Source organism: Aythya marila (genome assembly GCF_965140915.1).
Source record: "Aythya marila genome assembly, chromosome: 9".
NCBI lineage: Eukaryota > Metazoa > Chordata > Aves > Anseriformes > Anatidae > Aythya > Aythya marila.
In genome coordinates this window covers 19,825,507-19,847,863 of record NC_139050.1, presented here as the reverse complement: position 1 = coordinate 19,847,863, position 22,357 = coordinate 19,825,507, and the positions used below count along the sequence as shown (strand labels likewise).

The following is a 22,357-nucleotide window of genomic DNA, read 5'->3' as shown; positions in this document are numbered from 1 at the left end:
AGCACTTGAAAACCCTAGACCTCTGATACTGAAGCTCTGTTTTATCTATTTATGAATATGTGATACTATGCTTAAGCAACTAGAATTACAACCAAAACAGCTGATGATTGAGAAAGAGGAAAATGGCAATACCCTAAAACATGGCTGTGTGATTTTGCAGCTATGTCACAGAATTCCACCACAATTGTTTAGATTGGCTGAAAGAATCATTGGATAACTTTTATGAAAATGAATAAACTGTCCATATTAAAATACAAAAGTACTATCAAGAATCACTTCTGACTTTCAGGTTTAAATTCAGTGCAATTGACAAATGCATTGCTAAATGAAAAATGCAGCTTAAACATACTCAAAACATTTGTGTCTATTCCTGGGAGCACAGTTTAAAATTATTGCACAGAATTTTTTTTTTATTTTTATTTTTTTCATTAATGACAGAGGTCAGCCACAGTCATGGACCTCCAGCAATAAAAGCAATATTTCAAGTGCCAGACACTCAATATATTAGGTTTCCTACATACTGTAACTCACAGGGTATGCTCTAAACATTCGTAATATGTTCCAAAACCCTAAAAACAGCTGGCACCAAACCATCATGGATGACTGCCTTTATGGATATGATTTTTTGTTATTTTAAATGCTGTATATGATAGTATTATATTCCTGGGGTATATATAAAGAATGTATTGACGACTTCTCTTTACCACTGGCAAATTGCTACCCTACCTTAGCCAAACTCAGACTTGCTTCAAGTCGTGTTTACTCCATGGAAATAGCAGAAATGAATGCCTAAAGAACGATTGTTAAAATGTCAAAGCTGCATTACCTTGATTAAATCAATTTATATGTAACTTAGGGGTGGGGGCGGGGAGGGAGAAAAAAATTAGACTACCAATCATAAGCCACAAAATTATTTGTGATTGAAATAGTGTTCTAAAACTGATAACTTTGTAAAGCTCTGTAATATAAACCATTCCTTAAGTAAAATGCCTGTGACATAAATTTGACAACCTCTCTTTTTATAAATTTACACTCTTGGAATCTTATGCAAGACATGATGCAACCTTTTCAACTACACAGACGCGTAAACACAACCTCATGCTATCATTTACAAATAAAATCACTATCAGTATACTTTTAATCACATGAGCAGAAAAAGGTTTGCCATATACATCTGTCATTGTAAGAAAAATACTTGATATTGTAAACAGAGTAAAAGACACTATATAGTAGTGATTATTAAAAAAATAGCAGCTTACATCTACCCTATATTTGGAAAAAAATGTAGTCACAAGATACAATAAACTGCAGGGCTGGAGCAGCAGGGGAATTAGTGCAAGTATTCATCTTTTAAATAAGCTGAATCACTGCTATTAAAATAAACTTGAAGCAAGTCTTCTGTTTAAGATTTTTTTTTAAATCTAAGGTAGTAAACATTTTGCCTCTTAATGGCAGTGTTATCAAATATATGCCAAAGATTTTATTTTAATAAAGAAAAATTACATGAGATACTTTTAATACTGGAGTTTGGTTACAATTATACATCTAAGCTCCTACAAATAACGATGGCCAACTCTCAGAGAAGCTGTGGCATGAACCCTTGTCCAGAAAGATCTTAACCTCTTAAAAGAACAAATCCCCCAGCTATATTTTGCTCCTTTTCACAATAGTGCACAATTTAACCATATTTTAGCTATGGTCTTAAAGCAACAGAAGATGCATTTTTTTCTCCTCCTTTTTGTCTTTTTTTTTTTTTTTGCGCATCCCTGTATTTTTCTTTTCTGTGTATTTGTGCCCTTTTATTCTTAAGTTTGGCAGAATTATGTCCCAAATAAGAAACTACTGCATTTCAGCCATGTCACCAGAAAATAAAACATAGCATTATACCCATTACTGTCATACTTCGTAGATTAGTGGGATGTGAAGTATCATGCCTCAAAGAAGGCTTTTTTCTTCTCTCTCCATAATCCCTTTTCCACCCTCCCTCTGTTCACACAATTGTGCTCTGGGAGCCACAAAATGTACCAAACATTATCAGGTTCAGTCTACCTCTTCAAAGAATGCATTAAAATACGTTTCAAAGAAACATTTTTTTCAAGGTGAAAAAAAAAAAAAAAAACATAAACAAGAAACTAATTCACTCCCTTACTTCATGCATCCGTAAACTTAACCAAAACAAAACAGAAAACCCAATGTTTAAAAGCAAAGAAAAAACTACTGCTGCAGATTTCTGTAAGTCCATTTTCTCTGTACACACAAACTGCTCAACTACTGAGAAGGAAAGAAAAAAAATTACCCCACAATCCATTGTCATAATGGATTTAGAGGGGAAAAGGGGTAATGAAGGCTGCCATTAGTATCTTCTGAATTTGGTATGTATATGGGTCTGCTCTTGTATACGGTATATTTCTCTCTCTCTCGCTCTCTCTTCTGTTTTTCATATCCAAAACATTTAAATGTTATTTTGGGGCACAGCAGATTCCAGCACTTGGTGAACAGGATTCACAAGCTGTGACAAAACTCTGTCATCCTCTTCAGGGTGTAATTTTTTTTTTTGTTATATACAGTATATGTATATATTTCTTTTTGTTTGGCTGTAGTGGACTGGCCATGGTTCAATTGGGACTATAGCAGTACATGGGTCAGGGACAGTCATTTTGGCTATGTACACATTCATAGTCGGTCCATGGCTTCCAACTAGTAGCGCTATTTCCGTAGGTCTAATACACAAACCTGTAAGGGAAAGAAAAATACACATATGGAAATTGCACTTTGCACAGCATGACACGTTTATACAATTCTGTGTAAAATATCTAAGCAAAACCCATGAAACAGATTGTTCAAGCTTAATCTAAAGTCTATTAGCGACTTCGGGGGGAAAAAGTCACCAGGTGAGCACTTTTATGAGCACGCAGCCAGACCTGCTGCCTAATGAATTATGATTGGGACATTAAAAACATCTTATGTAAACTGTTTGCTTGTTATTTAATATTAGAAAGCTAGGAACTTACTTGAATCTAATTTACAAAATTACAGTAAGATGAATTTAAACATACTTTGTGGGGAAATACTAGAACTGATCAGAATGATCTCAAAAAGACATTTAACATTGTAACATTATAAATTCCAGTTTTAAGCTTTCAAAAATCTTCACTAAATAGTGCTCCTAGTTCTGTCAGATACAGAAATCTACACATATAACAATCATAAACAAACTATGTTTTTAGTCATCAAGCAGTTCAAAAGTTCTCCCCTGCTTAGTTATTACCAGCATTATCTAAAACAGAGGTGCTGAGGCAAGCTTTTGCTAACAAGCTGCGTAAAACAAAACAAAGAAACCCACATATTTTTAAAAGAGTTGAAACTATATGAAAACCACACATATATCTGTTGCAAGTACAACCAGTCTCTTGGGTCAAATTAACTGGAAGACTGGAAAGGTTAGGCCACACGTATATAAAAGGGTAATTTAGGGTAGAATGATAATTTCTACTTAGGATATGCCTTGAGCTATTGTTGCTTCCACAATACTTTCAATAATTACATGACAAAAATGATATAAATAACATTCCAGGAACACTGAACAGATTTCCGTAATAAGCACCAATAAAGACAGAAAATTTAAATTTAATGCTTTTTCATCTTCTAACTTTGGAGGGTTTAAAACAGTGCCACATCAAGTTGGAATAAAGGCATCCTACTTTCAATATTACAGCACCTTTACATGAAAAAAATCTCCATGTAAGCTGGCTGTATTCAGCACCTGGTACATATGGAAATATTGTCGTCATTGTTAGCCAAAAGATTTCCAAACAATGTTTGTCATCAGACTGCCAAACAAGTCAAGCTACACTTACTGAACCATCTGAAGCACTTGCTCCAACTTTGTCTCCTGCTGCATTCCAGCAAACCTCAAAAATCCCTCCTGTTCCCCGATAACTGTGAACTAGGGCACCTGTCTACAAAGGGACAAAACACATAATTAATATAATAAAGTACACGCAAACAAGTAAATTTCCACAACATGCAAAACTTCCCCACTGTAAGCTGAAATTCTCAGAGGAAATGATGCAGATGAGCCTCATGGACAACCTAAGAACTGTGTGAAAAGACTTACCTAAAAATTATTGCATCTTGGTATCCTGTGTTTCAAATACGAAACCGTAGATGGCCATGACCACTTTCAATGACTAAAACAAGCCCTTCAAAAATTAATATCCAATCCCCAATAGCCAGAGATCATATATTGCCTTACAATAAGGTCTTTACACTTTCATTTGCATTCCACCCCTTTTTTTGCCAGAGAAACAAAAACAGTAGTAGTGTTCTTTCTAAGAAAAAGTTCTGTAGAAAGATCTGTCATCATCATCATGTCTTATTTTACATTCTCTTGCTTTTCAGTGAAATTTAATAGAATAGCTATCAGGTATCACATTTGTGCATCTATATTCAGTCAACATTTTTCACAGCAAACCTGTTTTATCAGGAGTTTCAGAGTTAACAATTTTTGGAAGGAACATGCTATAAAAGACACTTTGTTGAATGTGTTTTGGGGTGTGGGGATTTTTGGTAATAACATAAAGACAATTATATACCCTTCACCACAGGCAGGCAAATTTCTCTGAGAGAAATTAAATATACATTCATTAATAAAAGAAACCTTAGGGTAAAGAGAAAGTGAATCAGCATGGTATCAAAGGCCAAGTTCTTTGCAGCCAAAACACGACAGAGCAGCAAAGGTTAGAAGAGCACAATGGAAAAGACTGAAAAACAAACTTTCTGAACAGGTAGAAGAGCTGTACCTGCGTATTCCAGATGTGTACACATTTATCAAAGGAGCCGCTGGCCAGGTACCTGCCATCAGGACTGAAAGCTACACTGTACACAGGTTCTTGATGTTTTGTCAGAGTATGAATACAAATTCCTCTGTCAACATCCCATAACCTAACAGTAGAATCAAAGGATGCACTATCAAGAGAGAAAAAAAAACAGATTAATTACTTCTCAGTTATACACAATTTTGTGTTAAATACAAATATGATAAAGTATCCTATGTTCTTGGAAACATTTCACAAACATACATATGTAAAAAGTGAAGCAAACGTAATGCTCAATTTTTTAAAATGAATTTAAAAACAGGATTAAATAGTACCTTGCTAACATAAGATTGGCATTTGGATTATTTGTTCCTGGTCCTGTAGGACTCCATTTGATAGTATAAATTTCTTTGTTGTGTGCTTGCAAGTCATGGACACAACTGTCTTGTTTCATACTCCAGATCTACGATAAAATGGAAGACAACACAAAGACATTTAGCACGGTATTGTACCAAAATACTTTTTTTTTTTTTTTGTACATCTTTCTTCATTATTTGCAGCCTGACTGTTCCCTTTTACGCTACTCAAAACATTTGCTATGACTACTGGGTTTCTAGAGTAATTATTAGAAGTATTAGAAGTATTTCAGCTCCCTCCACTCTTTGATGGGGTTAATAAGTAATAAAGGTATTGTCTATCGAAACCAGTCTGCATGTGCTAACTACAAGCCACTTGAAAAATACAGGGATAATAACAGATGCTAAAATGAGAAGAGCAGTTTGTGTATGTTCATGTCTGAGTTGACAAAATATCCCGGTCTTATTTTTAAATGAACTCCTTGCTACACAGATTGAGTAAAATAAAGGGACAGTAAAGAAAAATGCTGTTTTTGTACAAAGCGGTAGATGCATACTGCAAAAACCATTATGGCATTTTCTTGGCTTATAACGATTTGCACTGGCAGGTGTTTGTTCATTACTTTGCACAGAGGAGGACTTAGGACTCCAACTCCTCCAAGCTAGCCTTCAACAAACACAGTAACTTAATTTAATTAAGATTTACATGTTAATTATTTTGGGGAAAACACGTTGGGGCAATTAAAACTGTAGAATGACTCTGGCTGAATCGGAAAAACAAGGGAGTACGCACAGACTTAAAGGAAACAATATGCTACAGCTTTTGACTAGAAAGAAAGGGAAAACAGAAGAAAACTAGGAAAGGACCTAGTCACCCATTCCTGTGTGTGTTACACATTAGATGCATTCCAACTATTCCTGTTAACCAAAAGCAACCAACAAGTGTGACAGCTTAATGATTAACGACCTAATTTTGTAAACAGCTAAAAGCACCTAATAAATCACGCTTCAAGTCTCAGGGTGGCAGCTTGTAACAAGTTCTCTGGAACAAAGCTTGGCTCTGATTAAAAAAGATTTGTTGGGATTGCCTGTTCTTGTTATATTAAAAAAGAATACATATTAGACGATATGGAAAGTACAATGATGTCACTGGACTGCCCAAGCTAATGTGCATATTGCAGGACCCTAAAACAGCCGTTACCAAAACTCCCATTACCTTTAGAGTCATATCATCAGAACAGGATGCCAGAAGATTACCAGTTGGATCCCATTTGATTGCATTTACTTCATTCTAAAATTGAACAGTGAGAATAAGTTGAAGTCTTCACTTCCATTACAAATGACAGCACACAAAAGACAAAGTTAGGCAGCAGTTGTATTTGCATAATACAACTATTAGTAGTATTTTAGTAGTTCATTTTCATTCCTAGCCTCCCCTTCAAGCACAACAACTTTTTGCTGCCTGTTCACCACATTTTCTCATGCATGCTCTTACACAACATGCACAACACACAGTAAAACCTAAAGTTAACGTGTTTCTTTTTCTAAAGCTCACTTTTAGTATGCAATCCTGGTAAAAGAGGCTGCACACAGGACTAAGTATTGTTCTAATGACACTACACTTCCCCATATGATGTTAACTACAGTTACCTGCAGATATATCCATCACTTGTTGCCAAAGACCAGCCATTGTGCAAGTGCTGTATACTTGCAAAATATTGACACTCCCCCCCTCCCACCAACTTGTAATTAATAAAAATACCATGCAGTAATCTGCCATTTTCCAGTACTTACTGTGTGACCCTGGAAGGTTTTGATGGGCCTATCTTGTCCTAGTTTACAGACATGAATACACATGTCTGTACTGCAAGAAGCAAATGTGTTGTTGCTCTGCCAATCAACATCTAATGCTGGTGCTAAAAGAACAAGATACGTAAAACCATGACATGTATTCTGCAGAAATTTGCTTTACAAATTCAGCATGCACTACTACAAATGTCAACAGGAAGCAATTATTGATTGCATAGAAGTTCTTAAAGACAGTCAAACACTCAGAACAATGTGAAATGCAGCCAAAACCAATCTTCCAAAGAAAAATGAGACAAAATTTGATAGTCACTAAAACTATTTATCTGAAATGAAGCTCTTATGCAGAAGACAACAGCAAGACAATAAGCGATAGTTATCTACAAATAAATCTCCGGAGTCCACATCAGAAACAGGTTCCCTCAGCTTAGCACAGCCACATAAGCTCATCTGCACCAACAGTGCATGGTTGTGCTCACAGATGGCAGACAATGAAAGGTGGTATGAGTTTTTTTTAACTTCAACATATTTAGGTGTTTTAACAGGAGGCTTAATTATAGTCCACATATACCACTTGGCCAGGCTGCGATATTTACAACAGACACACTCCAAACAATTCTGTGTGCTACCAAGAACTGATTTTCTTTTGATTGTTGTCATGCCACCAAAAACACGGGACAAGTAGAATAAAAAGTAGAAACGAGACACATTTCTTAAAGGCCTTTCAATAACTTGTTTGTTGTTCGCTCTATTTTCCAGCTGATTCCGGCAGGCTTGCACAGCATGCAGCCCACAGAGCAATTTGTCTGACCTCCCCGAATGGCAGCGCTCTCATCCCAGCTGGCCGGTGAACAGCCTTTAGCTGGTTTGTGTCCAAACAAATTGGGGATGGCACAGCGGGAAGTAAAGAACAATGGGATGTGGAGATGGGATTACTGTAGCAGGAAGGTGATGAATAGAGTCCTTGGCTGATAAACATAAATCCTCTGAGGCACAACCAATTGATATCTGCCCCTGTACTGCAGCAAGTTGCTAAAACCTGGACTGTCTCTTACGATTTCCATGTAACTGCAATAAAATTATGAGTTATAAAGTTCTAAAACTAGATGAGACTACAAATAAGGGAGTCAGTATCCAAAGGCTGCCTGTAAGACTTTAAAACTGTGCACATAAGCTCCATAAACTTCAGGTACTTCATTTTTTAATAAATACCTTTTTTTTTTCCCCCCCCAGATGACAAACCTGAATAAGCAAAATCTATACTTACCAGAATGAAATGGAAACTGCTGCTTGGCTTCACCAGTGTGGGCATCCCAAATAATTGTGGTCTGTATTAAACAGATAAATTAACAATAAACGAAGTTGTACAACTTTCTAATTTTCCACAACTTCCACCATTCACATGTATCAAATTACCTAGCCTACTCCCCACTGCCCTCACCTACACAATTAAATGTTTCTAGTGTTTTATCCACTACTGAAGGAAATAGTGGTAGATCTACAGACAACAGAAGAGAACCTTAACACCTAAACAGGTGTTTTATCATAACATCTTAGGGTCTACAGGGAAGAAGGGGTTTGTGGTTTTTTGTTTTGTTTTTTTAAATAAATATCTCCCTTCAGTTCTACTTATGTTCTTCTAATCCACTCCACACAGTTAATTTAATTTCAGATACTTGCATATTCAAATTGTCATTTCAAATCCTTATTTGTCCCTATGGAGCTCTTTATACAAACACAGCCTCATAAACCAAATCTTTCAGATTCTTTCAGATTTTGCAGTGTAATTTTGTTCTTGTTCTGAGTCCTTCTCTGCCAATACTCCTGCTATCTTTCTGATAAAAGAAAACTTTGTAGTATAATTGGTATTTCATAATCAATATATTACATACCAATATTCCTGATCTACCTTATCAATGAAAATTTTGAGACTGAAGTCAGCAGAAGCATGAACTGACCACGAGTTATTTATGAAAAAGAAACATAATGTTGAGCCAATCTTTCTGCTAACGCAGAGTATTTTTCAAAGCAACATCTCAGCTGCTTTGTCCAATGAGTCTTAGTGACTGAAACAATTAGGCTTTTATCTCCTCCAGCATATTTTTCTGCAAATTAAAGCTGAAGCCCCACAAAGGTACAGGTTTACGTCTTTTACATCCCCACAAAAATGTAAAAACTGGCATGAGCCATCAGAGCTGTCAAAAGAAGAAACCCATCCTTTCCATGCTTTGAAACATTTACTTTTTTCATTCCTTTGTGCCAGCACAAGCATTTATAAAGCTGGGCACTAAGGCAAACCAGGTTAAGTCAATGTGGGGAAAAAAGGCCATATAAAGAGAGGAAAATATATGAGAGTCTGTTACTACTTTAAAGGGTACTGCCAGTTTCAAGTATTGCAGAACTGTGGTCCTACTTCTGCACCCTGAATCGGTTATAAACAGGAAAAACTAAACCACTTTTATTATTCTTTGAACTCATCTTAGGTCTGTTCTTCATCATTATTGTATCCTTCCTACCATTTATAAAATCTCTCACAGTAACTGCAGCTTTGAACTTAAAGACCTTGCGAGTCTTTAAGTTTGTTTAGAGGCATGAAATAAAATCATAGTTAAACAATGGGCTTCACGGCATTATGCTACGAGCACCTCCCAATCAAATATATTGACTTTTCTTATGTTCCAGCTCTAACCTTTTTAATCACTTTCAAGCTTGAATGATAACCAAATCAGCCTGAATCTATTCTTCTACTACGATTTTTTTCTGAGGCTTTGCATCAAATGCTTCACTAAATTGTACCTGATTTGGTTTTCCAAAGGTTTAATGTTACTACGTTCAATGCACTTACTTTGCAGCTTACACTAACCTAATTGGGAAGAGACCCAGGTACATTAAAATCTAATGAATTAAAGTATTTCAATAAACTATTATAAAACACAGTGAAACATAGCTAGCATAACAAGTTCTTTGTAAGTACATATTTACGTCCCATGCCTTTAGTTTAAATTTAGTTATTTACTTTCTACAGCTTTGTTATTATGTTTACAATTAGATTATAACGGTGAAGTAAAGAATTTTAATTTTACCAAAGATTATCTCACCTTGTCCACTCCTGCACTTAAAATGAAGTTTCCTTTCTTGTTCCATTTTAACGCAAATATAGGACCTTTATGTTGCCCTAAGGTGCTGGCAAGATTACCTGAAAATTTATATTGATATGAATACATTAAAAAAATAAAAAGCTATGTTGTGAACCACAATAAAGGAAAAATACTGGAAATTAAGAAGTATTTCACATACCATCTTTAGTCCATATCCTTGCAAAGCCATCGTAAGAACCAGTTGCTAGAAGTGTACCTTCACTCTGCCAGCAAAAAGGTTATTTTGATTTAATTTTACTGTATAATTCAAAGTTAAGGAGCACAAAGCAAATTTCAGGTAGAAGACATCTACATAAGACTAATGATATTTATTCCACAGACTACAATTATTAAAAAGAAGTCCCCAAAGTACAACACAAGCAATTAACATGCAACTCAAAGTGAGATATACTTTGTGTGCAGCTACAGATGACGTATAGTTGCTGTCACTTAAAATTTGACTATTCAAAACTGTAGGCACAATTTTCTTGCAGTACTTTGAGCACTGTTGTTTTGACTTACGTTCCAGTCCAGTGATGTCACGTCTTTGTTGCTCGGTACATCCTGCCCTCCTTCTCGTATACAGTGTCGAAGTACCAGCTGCGTAGAGCCACTTGTGCTGTTTTCACTGAGGTTCCATATCCGTGCTGTTGAATCTCCGGATCTACAAAACAGTTATGAGGATTATTACCCTTCTCTCTGATTTGTTTCAATTAAAAAGATCTTCCTTTCAAACCAGTGAACGTTGTGGCATTTGATCTAGAGGGCACTGAGGCTGGAATTCTTTTAACTTGTTACTGTACCCATACAAAAGTACATCAATGAACATCACTATTATGTATATCCATAGCTAATGCAGCACATACCCTGAGGCCAAAAGGTCACTAATGGGATTCCAGGCACAGATGAATACTTCAGATTCATGGCCACGCAGTACCACTGCTTTGTTGGGAGGGATTTCAACATCTCCATCTACTTCCATCATATCTGTGTGATTATCTGCATTATGGGAAACAACAGTAAAGAGAGGTGGATTTCAATATTTTGGGATAATACAGTTTAATTACTGTATGATTAGGATTCTTCTGGACTAAGTACAATTAAATCACAGTGTATATTGACCAAAGCTGACAAAGCTGCTACATTCCTTTAAAAAAAAAAAAATCCCAATCTGTTTATAGTGCTTCATAAATTGGAACTTGGAAAAATAAAGTGAGAAACCTCTCTTCTAAACCTCAGCATCCAAATGGACTTTTTATGAAACTTCAAAATTTGATGCCAAAAATGACTTTATGTTAAAATATAAATGCTGATTTTAAAAGTACTCACAGTTTTTCAAGAACTATCTTGCTTAGTACAATATGCTGCTAGTTAATCTCGTACTTCAAAAATACGTTTATGGCACATTAGTTTACAAAAATCAAATTCAGAAATCATCAGAGAATTCAAACAGGTTTTAAAGCAACACTTCTGACACTTCACTTCTAAAATGGCTTTGATTAAATATAGTAACATTTGGTGATATGGCAAACTGCTAACAGAGCTTCTTAAACTGCATTGGCAATTACTGCAAAATTGAGGCAATACACAGCTTTTTGTGTGGAAGGGATGTTGAATCCATTTTGTTTTGTAAAATGTACTGGGGGTAATTCAACTGACAAAACAGTTTTCTTGCCAGCTATCATCAATCATTTTCTATTATTAAAAATATTTTCACACTGAGGATAAATGCAAAATATAAAAAATGCTAAACAGTTCACCTGCTCCATATTTACTCACTGTGATTAAATAAACTATTTCACATTTATTGCTTAATTTAACATTAAGGGTTTCTGTCAGTGTTTGTATGTGTGAGAAAACAGAAAAAGCTATTAGAAAATGAGCATTTTTAAGACACAGTACCATATAAAACCCTGTCTCAATTAAAGAGAATCAATGCTAGTATAATTCGAGGTTCCAGCCAGTAGGGGTTGCTGGTATATCACATTTAACAGGAGCTGAGATCTCAAGTTTAAGCTTACTCATTCCAGTTCACAATTCACAATCAAATCTTAGAAGATTTTTAAATGAAAGCACCAAAGTTGAGAGCTTATTTGTTTAAACCAAAGATTATATTTCTAAGTTTACTTACAATACATAATAATGACAAAAAAAATCCAGTTGTAAAATGTAGAACTTGTACATGACCTGATACGAATATTCTCTCAAAAAGGCCTTTTCTTCAGGAGCTGTTACAGCAGAAGCTGTAACTCCTGCTCTCAACTCAAATTGAGGCTTCCAGAATAATATTTTCAGAACCTAATTTTGATGTCTTACCTTAACTTTTCTATAATAAGCCTGATTGTAAGTTATGCTCCTTTGACCACTGATGACAAATAAAGCTCACTTGTTTCACCCGTCACAACTAAAACCATGCAGTGTAATGCTGCATAGCGAATCATGAAAACTGATACTGCTAAAATAAGACAAAGGACACAGGATTTGTCTAGGCAACCACGATCTTCTCAGCATGACAAGGAAGTCTGTCCAACAGAGAATTAGTTACAGATCTCTGATTCAGTTGGTTAGCAGAACCTGGCAGAAGTAGTGCTTGCTGGAGCACGACAAGCAGTACTGTGTTTTAGCCAGCTAAGGACAAGCAGGCTCCTCTCCTTGCTCCTTGTACAGGGCTCACGGCTGGGGTGGTGTAATATTTAAAGAACTGTCTCCAACATTTTCTCTTCAGTTTAAGAACTCCCAGGGCAATGTGGAAAATCTTCAAATGACAGGGAAGTAGCAGTACTGAAAGTAAGAGACTGGTCAATGGTACCTTGTAAACTAATGAATTCAGAAGTTCACACCTCCTCCTACAACTCTGAACATCAAAGCAGGGACAGTCAAAGGTGAGACACTATTAAAGTATCACTTGCAAAGAAAGTATTCTTTGCAAGTTGAAGGGTTACTAATACCTATACATATTTATCACATTCTCTGCTAGCTAGTACAAGGCAGGTGAAGAAGTTGTATGAAAAAGGAGAAGGAAACGATGTATCATAGAATCACAGAATGGTTTGGGTTGGGAGGGACCTTAAAGATCATCTAATTCCAACTCCCTGCCATGGAAGGTTGTGAGGGAGGGTTTAGTTAGGCCAAATTAATTTGTCTCAACTTACTTGCTATAGTATGTGCTCCGTTCTCTTCCCCATTTGCAGTATTTTCACCATTTTTTGCTGATCCCTGTTGGTTAGTTGCAGCTGCGGCTGCAGCAGCTGCTGCCTGCTGTTGTGCAAGTTTATCTCTGTAGGCCTGTTGTCTTGTCTGTACCACATCAGGCATCACTGCATCTATCAGTGAGAGAGACTCTATCGGCCTACCATCAAACAAGGTACCATCCTAAATCACAGCAGAGGGAAAGAAGGAAACAAAGACAACATCAAATATGAATTAGCATAACTGGCAAAAACTCTAATATAAACAAAATACAATAAGAAGGCAACAGTTTACAAATGGTGCTGGAAGTGATTTCTCATCATTTCTGTGGTTAGAATTGGAATTTTACTCTAAAATGAAGTGGCCACCATAAATATGTAAAAAAGCCACTGCAGGCCTCTGGCAGAGGTTCTGGAATCGAAATTTATATGCTTCAGGTTTGCTAAGTTGTCTGCTAAAGCAAAAAATTCTGTAAGCTATCTATGAATATGATTTCAAACATGAGTGGTTGTAACAAAGTCTAATGGTTTGTTTGAAGAGCAGCAAACATTGCAAGTCAGGTCACTGGCTTGTGAAGTTATTCTATCTTATTAGACTAATACTTTCCATAAACATATTATCTGGAGAGTTCACTACTTTTCTTCCTTTTTTTAAACACTGTTGGCATGCTTTCAAACAACGAAGAAGAATTTTATCCTGAAATGGACAAGACCCAGTTAAAAATACCCTTATACATACGCTAGGGCTTTGCAAGGATCTATTTTTAGGACCTAGAAGGATTCCTTGTGATAAATATAGGTTCTCCTTCTTTTATTCCGATCACTTGGTTTATTTTTCTGAGGGAAAGGATTTGCCTCATTGGGACTATGAAAACAACATATAAACAAAAGACATAAGGGAGACTGGAAAGATAGCAGAATTAGTGGAAAAATTGTTTCCTTCTGTAATAGAACTGGCACACACAAAAGCTGCTAACCTTCCAGGCATAAATAAGAATGAAAATCGAGGGTGAGAATCTGCAGTCTCCGGCAGGGAGACACCTCGCTTTCTGTGCTGATGGAATAACCATTTAAACATCAAGTTCAATAGATCCCGTTCAAAGATGAATTAGCCAGCAGAGGCAAAAAGCAAACTGGCATACTTCATCCTTCCTGCCACAAACTGAAACCGTTTCTCTATTTGGAAATCTTGCCTTTGGGCTCTCATTATCTCATTATAACAAGTCACCCAAGTGAGAGCTGCGGAGTGCTCTCCTCCCTCCCTAGCGAAAGTCTACGAAAACACAAAGTAAGAGGTTACTCGTCTCAATTATTATTTTATTGCACTTTTCTGGATTTACTGCAACATTATATTAGGGTAAAAACTCTACAGACAACGGACCTTTAAGCAATGAGCCAGAACACCATGCCTGGTGTTGTGTGGCTGCACAGGGCAGAACCCCTACCCAGTTATGTCACTCCATTCTGGTTCCACCACTGGAGTCATGGTGAACACCAGCAGTGAGGAATCTGAAGTAAAAGTAAATAAATAGGATACAAGAAAGTTAAGAAAAAATACTAGCATTGAAACTTACTGCAAGCAAGGACATAATGCTCCTGTAGGCAAAGCCTGCTTACCTCATTAATACTGACTTCTGCCTCTACATACTGCAGACCTTTCTGGATGATGGAAATCAAAGCAGCTGGTGGCACCAGAGCACCGTTTATATTGGACTGGCTGATATGGCTCTCTATACCAAAGGTAAATGCTGAATGGGAAAACCCTAAAGACGAGGCAAAAACACCAGAATTGATTTGTAGATGGACAATGCTACGCACCAAAGAACAGTAAGATCTTCTGTTTACAAATCTAAGCAAGTTTTACGAAGTTATAGCACGCTTACAAAATATGAAAGGCTCATCATAACACCTCTGTTTCCCTCTTAATGCTTCTAATTTAAATGTATAAAAAATACAAAAACTAAGTTTGTATACAAGCACAGCAATTATTAATTTTACCACTGGCAAAACATTTATGCATAAGTATAAAAATATAAAATATAAATAGACAGTTTTATTTAAATAGATGCAGTTGTTATTTTTTTCTCAGTGATTTGTTACCCATGAAAATAAAATGAATCTGTACATAGAGCAGAATTTAGTTCATGTTACAGTGCTGTCATAACTGTGCATGTTTTAGCACTTAGAACTCCACCAGTACTGTGTGCTGATTAAGAAGTGACAAGCACATTATGGTGCAGCACTGGTGGCTGCTTCCTATTTATTTAATTGCCCTGGAAACACAAATTTAACCTAGAGAAAAATAATTGTTTCAGCAAATTAACTTTACTGTCATATATTTTTTTTCTTAAACTACTGCCTTTTTTTTTTTTTTTTTTTTTTTTTTTTTTTTTTAATCCTGTCAGATAACTAAGAACCTGCCTGCAAACTTTCAAATGAAGATAAAGCAATTTTTAAGTTTGGCTTCTCTGACAAAAGCAATCTGCAAGTGGAACAGGAATGTATAATTGCTTTCTGCAAATTCAGGTGGAACAATGAGTTTCTTCTTTCTTCTGACAGAGACTGAAAAACCCTGCCATCCACCACTATTTCTGCTGCGTCTGTGTCTCAACATGAGAAGTCTATAAGCAGTGGACAGATGTTGCATCAGCCTCCACCAGCTCTGAAGGAGAGGTTTGGGGTGTTAGAGCCACAAAACCTCTTTTGAGCAAAAATAAGACAGCTTCAGGTAAGTACTCAAAGAAAACATGTATGTTTACACACGCATCTACAAGGCATGACTGGTTACTGACGCCTGCATAGAAATATAAGAAAAGACGATTACTTCTAACCCTTAAGAGTTAGTTATCTATGACATTATTTTCCAACACCAAACATCTATCCTGTGCCAGTGCAAAAATAATATGTATATATAATCAAGGTTTAGCCTCTCTCATCATCAAAAAGGTTTCACCTGTCCTCAGGTCAGGGTCACCAGCAATGTGCTAGGATGAGATTTGAAAAACAGAATCTGAGAAGCTAATAATAAACCTGTTAAACTAATCACCTGGAGCAAAGAATTCCACTCATCTGGTAAAACTAGTAAAGTGTGTTTGTTTTATTTTACCCCACTATTCCTAAAATTCTTGGATTCTTTTCTTCACAAAACTCTAGTAATCTCAACAGTTACTCAGTAAAAACTCATCAGAACAAACTTGGGTAAAAGGGTTCTTAACATTGAATTTATTTTTAGCATTGAATTTATTTTTAGCATTATTTTATGATGCATAACCATCAAACAAGTTTTAAAGAAGTCTGAAGCCACCCATCAACAACAGAAAACTAATAATTAGTAGATGCTGAAAAGTAACATGCACACTGAAGTTGATCCCTTGAACTATTATTACCTTAAGATTTGAGTTTACTTCTTATTTAAAACACAGACTTCTTTTATATATTGGTAAGACCATATTCCCTCCTGCTAGCTGACAATCTTCATTTGTTCAAAGACTGGAGCACGCCCTGATTTCCAGTCAATTTTGCCTATTCTAAACGTAGACTGCTTTAAGCAATCAATATTATAGCTGTAAGTAAAAGCTAATGTTGTTTCTAGTCTTAGTTTCAAGAGCATCCACCACCACAAAAACCACTGCAGCCATATGGTCACATCTAGAAACTCAAACATGCAACCCAAACTGCTGCGCTTTTGGAATTTTTTAAAATAAGCCAAGGGATCATATAATCACTACAGTATTCTTGCTCATGTTTTGCAGAAATAGTTCAGATAAAAATGACAGGAAAAAAAATTTCTTTGCAAATTTGACAATATTCATCTGTTTTGCTCTTACTCCTAAGCAGCCGGAGACTTTGGCTAGCCTTACACAGGAGAAAACCTTCCAAGAAAGCGTCCTTTGGGAAGGCTTTTCAGAATCCAAGTCATACTTGTAAAAATAAAAAAAATAAAGCTGTTCATCTGTATGTATATTCAAATGATACTAGTAATACAGTCACAGCTGCCATTTTTTTCCCTTGAAATACAGCAATGTCTGCCCTTCCCCAGTCACAGTCAAGCAAAATGTTTGGTCACACAACACCAGCTCACGGGAGCACCATCCTGCATACTTCATGACAGAGCAGGAAATCACTGTATTTTTGGTTGTCATCCTTCCTCCCCTCCGAAGAATATGGTGCGAAGTGTCGTTGTGAACCTGTAGCTAAAAAGGATCACCAGGAAAAAGCATTTCTAGTAATCAAGTGAGTTCTTGGTTGACTGCCATCTGAAATCTCCAAACAACTAAATCTGATTAAGTTACAGAAGGTAACTTGGCAGGAGTTCACTCTCTTGTTGAGAAGAAACACCAAGAAACAGTTCAGACAGAAGCACATGCCTACTGGCAAAATAATTAAATAACTTGGCATTGGTTAAAGTCTGTTGCATATGAAAACCAAATAAATTAAGCATTGTTAGAACAATCAGAATTGGAAAAAAAAAAAAAAAAAAAGGAAAAAAACACAACTCACCTGACTCTTGTAAGTATCTATATACCAGGAAGTTAACCTCATCACTGCTTATACTCATCTTTATTCCCAGTTAAACCATGAGGTCACGACAAAGGACACAACCCTAAAAATAAAAAGTAGGTCAATTAGACTTTTTTTTTGAACAACTAAAACATATTTCTCAACAAATGCTATATTTATAAACTAAGTAGCTCCTTGGCAGCACAGACAATGATTTTATTCGATAATGTGAGGAAGTCTACCATAGCCGTTAAAACATCATTTATCTCTCAGCAACATTAAGGTCAGTAAATTAAATACTGAAGGGCCAGATTCCCAAATGACGTAAATTGGTATGAACTGAGAAAGCATTCCTCTTAACGCCGATATTAAAAATGCCTCATTTCACAGGTCTTTAAACAAATAATCAAGTGAGTTCCACCTAATCAACAGTATTGCTAGGAAATACATTTTTCAAAATCTGAATTTCTCTATATTAGGTAACAAAGAGCACTTGTTTTCACTTCGGTATCCAGGCAATTTCTCACCTTTACTTCTAATCTGCTTCAATTTTCAGGTCCTCCTGCTCTAGGAAAATTGTGCAACATAGGCTACGACACTGTATATGCTCAAAGAAAGCCCATTTTTTCCACTAAAAATTAGAAAAATGCCTTGGCCGTATATTTATGCTTTGCAAAAATAATTCCTAAAATTAGAGACAAAGTTTAAGCAGAACCTTTTTAGTAAAATCATTTCTCCATGCTATTAATCAATGTTTTAAGAATATCTATGGATATAAACAGATACACAGGTATATACGTACACACAAGGATTTTGCTCAATTTTAATTAAAGTAAATATTTAGCAAGAGAAATAATGCATCAGAATATATACACTTTTGATTACAAATTTTGAAAATAAAAAGCATCAAGAGCCTTTAAAACATGAAAATAAGGCCATACTTTTTTTTTTTCTTCCTCCTTACTTTAAGCTTCATTTTTGAGAACATTCTCCTGACTTCTGAATGTCTGAAAGTTAAAATCCTGGTATTTCCGTAAAACCAAGCAAACACAGAAAGACGTCAGCTGGCAGAAGAGTATGAAATAAGGTGCACCTCCTGCCCCTACTGCCTGCCTGGCACCTCACGCCAGCCAGCAGGCCCCTGCAAGTGTTACACCCAGCCGCCACCATCGTTTTCTGACGGAAGGCAGAGAAGGTGACTTCCCTACTGTTATTGGACAAGGCTTGACTGGACCTCATTTAAGTAATAATAAAAAACGTCTAATAAGTTCTTGGTGTTAACTATCAGCTTCATTTGCTGCTGCTGCTCCAAGCGGGAAAGCTGCGAACGCAGCAGCACACAGCAACTAAAGACTGACTTGCATCATAGGGCTGCCAAATAGTAAAAGGCTTTACATATTGCTTCCAGGCATTTTTTTCCCAGCAAGATTCCCCAAGGAAACAGGACAAAATAACCACGCCGCCTCTCAACATCTGACTTTTGAACTTCACCGTCCCATTTCAAGCGGATCTGACAGGGGAGAGCTCTCAGGGACGAGGCTTTCCTATGGGCTCCACAGCCATGGCAGCTGGGAGAGAGAAGAGGCCCAGCCAAGCTCCCTCACAAACAGAGAGGCTACAGACAATTTGGGCAGCAAAGGGGTGCATTTGCCCGAAACCAGGCAGGGCTGCAGGGCACAGGGACACCCCAAAGAACCAAAGGGGAGCGCAGAACATTGGGGTTGCGAGACAGGGAGCCGGGAACCAAGCCAGAGGCAGCCACAGAAATCCCGGCCTTGTGCCTTCCAGTTCTCACTGAGAGGCTTGGGCTTGAGGGCTGTGCTAGGGAACGGAGCAAGATGCTCAGAGTTTCTTAAGGAAATAAACAAAAAGGCAGAGCTATCGAGAATCTTCTCATTTCTATTTAAGGGAAGAAAATAACTGGTTCCAGTAAAACTTTTAGCTAGTGAAGCTCAACTTTTAAAGGTACGCCGGTACTATGCTCCCACTACCCCCATGCACAGCCCCTGGTGGTGCTGGGCGTACAGTGTATACCTGGCAAATTACTGCACATTTTGGGGAATCACTTATTGAGCAGCATGTGAAATGAATGCCATTTTCAGCCATTTCATGCATTAGCAACCAGTTCTTGTTGTCAAGCCTGGTACAAATCATCTCCAAACACTCCTCATTGCAGAAAAGTTCTGCAGAAGCAATATCCTTCAGAAAAAAAAATAATAAATAAAGGTAATTAAAAGTAATTAAATTTTAAAAGGCTTGTAAGAAGGCTTTTTACATGAAACACACAAACAGCATTGTCTGTGACATGAGTCTGTTACTGATTTTTAAAATCTCACGGTGCCATCCAAAAAGATGGATCAAGATGCAAGAAGCAGATACGAGCACTACTTGCTACATAGAAAAGATCCATATTATTAAAATAAAAAGGGTTCCCCCACTCAAAGCAGAATTGTTGAAATGCCGCAAATTTGCCTGTCACGTGTTATGTAGCTGGATAACTAAAGAAAAAGCTAACATTTTGCTTGTCTTTCAAAAGTGTTATTCACCCTGCCAAAGTCAAATGAGTGTAATTTTTCAAGGCTGGTTCAAAGTGTTTCTAAACAAGCTGCTTGGTAAGGTAAGGACAAGTACTGCCACTCAGCTCCTGGAAACTTGCTTTCCTACCCAGCTATCAAGAGGTGGCAGTGTAACACTGGCTTTGGTACAGTAACAACTCCAAAAATACAGAAATGTGTTAAACAAATACACAGCTTGTCTGATGAGGGCATGAAACTGAAAAGGCTGCAAAAGTTTCCCTTTTTTTTTTTTTTTTAAATCAAGATATTGCTTTATCCATTTTTCCAATGCTTGTTTATTTGTCCTGCAAAGCCTTTTCCTAGCGCCCTCTCCCCACAAGAGCCATGGCACACCCATGGCACCCAAGGGAGGAATTGTGGAAGGAACGAGCAAAGCCAAAAAGCCTCCTTCCATCCCCAAAGCAAGCTGTCAAACTGAAGAGAGGAGACAGCAGACACACAATAGGAGGGGACAGGATAACTCTCCCCCTCTGACACACGCAAGGCTGATGCCAGGCTGGCTGTCAGCCTGCCCAGCAGCAGCAGCAGGTCAAGCCCCAGCAGCAGGCCCTGTAGCGTGGCCACCTACAGCCTGAGTTGCCAGTCGTGTGGCCATCTGAAGCAGCAGCCGTGACCTCTGTTTCACGTGATGGGGAAGCTACAACACTGCTATTACCAGCCCTGGGGACCAGGCTGCCCTATACCTTCCCACAGGAGCTCCCCACGGGACTTTGGGGAAAGTAAGTGAGCAGGAACGACCTGAGCCCCCATCCAGCCCCAGGTGCAGAGGGGACTCACCTCAACCACAACGTCAATGAGCCCCACAGTTTGCTGTTTCTCAGTTTGTTTAGGAGCTGACAGATTTCAGACAAGTGGCATCACATGAATGTAAACAGAAACAAAGAGAGAAGGAAAGACTGAAAATAAGAAAAATCAGAGGGGTGGAAGTAGATTTATCTTTATGTGTGAATGTACCCATGCATGTACACACATACCCCACGTACTAACAAATATACATCAGTAATGGCACTTTATTTTCCCCAAATCTGCTGTTCCTGTGTGCAATTAACTATTTGTTTGGGGCAATTAATAGCATATTGATATTGCTCTTTATTTTAGATACAATTAAATAACAGAAAAGACAAAAAAAACATCCAAAAGTAAGTAGAACTGACACAGAATTCCTACCAGTCTTCCATGTCCAGCCTAATTCGCAAAGGGCCCACTAAATTTTTTTTAAAAATACTTGTGACCACGTATTCCAAATACATTCAGAAAATTTATCAAGATTCTTGTGGCCCTTTTTTCTGGCCCTAATAAAAATTCCAGGTCTTCCTGAAAACATGCCAAAGGTTTACAGGAAAAGCAAACAGGCAGACACATCCCCACTACTGCTCTGGTTCCAAGCACGCTTTTAAAGGGAAGCCTCCCGCTTGCCCTGACATTTCTTCTGCTCCTTGGAGCAGCCCCACTGCACGTGAGCTCAATTCCTTGTGGGTAGAATCGAACCCAGGATGTGCACAAGGGCCTGCTGAACATGCCCAAAGCACTTGTGGACTTGCAGGCCCTGGGACCTCACTGGGACCAGTTCAGTGCAAACCCACCTGAAAGCAGCACACAAACGTGCACCCTGCTCATCTGTTCCTCCTGCATTTCAACACTTGTTTACAGAAACATCACTGAAAACTCAGACGCTATTCCAGAAGGCAACAAAAGACAAGTTTTTCCAAACCAACTGTGACATTTTTAAATTCCAGCCTAGGGCAGTCTACCCCAACGCAGCCCTGTAACAATTCCACATTTTCCTCAAATGCTCTTCCTTGGTTTACAGTGAATTCAAATCAAAGGTATCCCAGGACATTCTCAATGTTACTACAGAAAGTCTCCAAACTGCCAAAATTAATCAGGCATAAAAGATGCCAGCCCCAAAATAAAAAATCAGCTGTCCATACTTAACACTGGCCTCAAGATCTAGTCAAAAACTCGGTGCATCACGCA

At 37.4% G+C, this 22,357-nt stretch overlaps 1 protein-coding gene across 4 annotated transcripts in view; it reads right to left on the bottom strand.

Moving 5' to 3' along the window:
* Positions 1-851: 851 nt before the first annotated feature.
* TBL1XR1 (TBL1X/Y related 1) overlaps positions 852-22,357 on the bottom strand; it is a 105,628-nt gene continuing 84,122 nt past the window's right edge. For all 4 annotated transcript variants that reach the window (XM_082767477.1, XM_082767476.1, XM_082767479.1 and 1 more), the window contains 14 exons: positions 17,805-17,907; positions 14,922-15,067; positions 13,269-13,488; positions 10,983-11,115; positions 10,639-10,780; positions 10,277-10,340; positions 10,078-10,175; positions 8,247-8,307; positions 6,968-7,089; positions 6,390-6,464; positions 5,153-5,280; positions 4,803-4,968; positions 3,858-3,959; positions 852-2,733 (listed from right to left, as the gene is read on the bottom strand). In XM_082767477.1, coding sequence (XP_082623603.1) covers positions 2,707-2,733; positions 3,858-3,959; positions 4,803-4,968; positions 5,153-5,280; positions 6,390-6,464; positions 6,968-7,089; positions 8,247-8,307; positions 10,078-10,175; positions 10,277-10,340; positions 10,639-10,780; positions 10,983-11,115; positions 13,269-13,488; positions 14,922-15,067; positions 17,805-17,862 — 1,542 coding nt within the window. In that variant the 5' untranslated portion in view covers positions 17,863-17,907 and the 3' untranslated portion in view covers positions 852-2,706. The remainder of the gene's footprint in view (positions 2,734-3,857; positions 3,960-4,802; positions 4,969-5,152; positions 5,281-6,389; positions 6,465-6,967; positions 7,090-8,246; positions 8,308-10,077; positions 10,176-10,276; positions 10,341-10,638; positions 10,781-10,982; positions 11,116-13,268; positions 13,489-14,921; positions 15,068-17,804; positions 17,908-22,357) is intronic.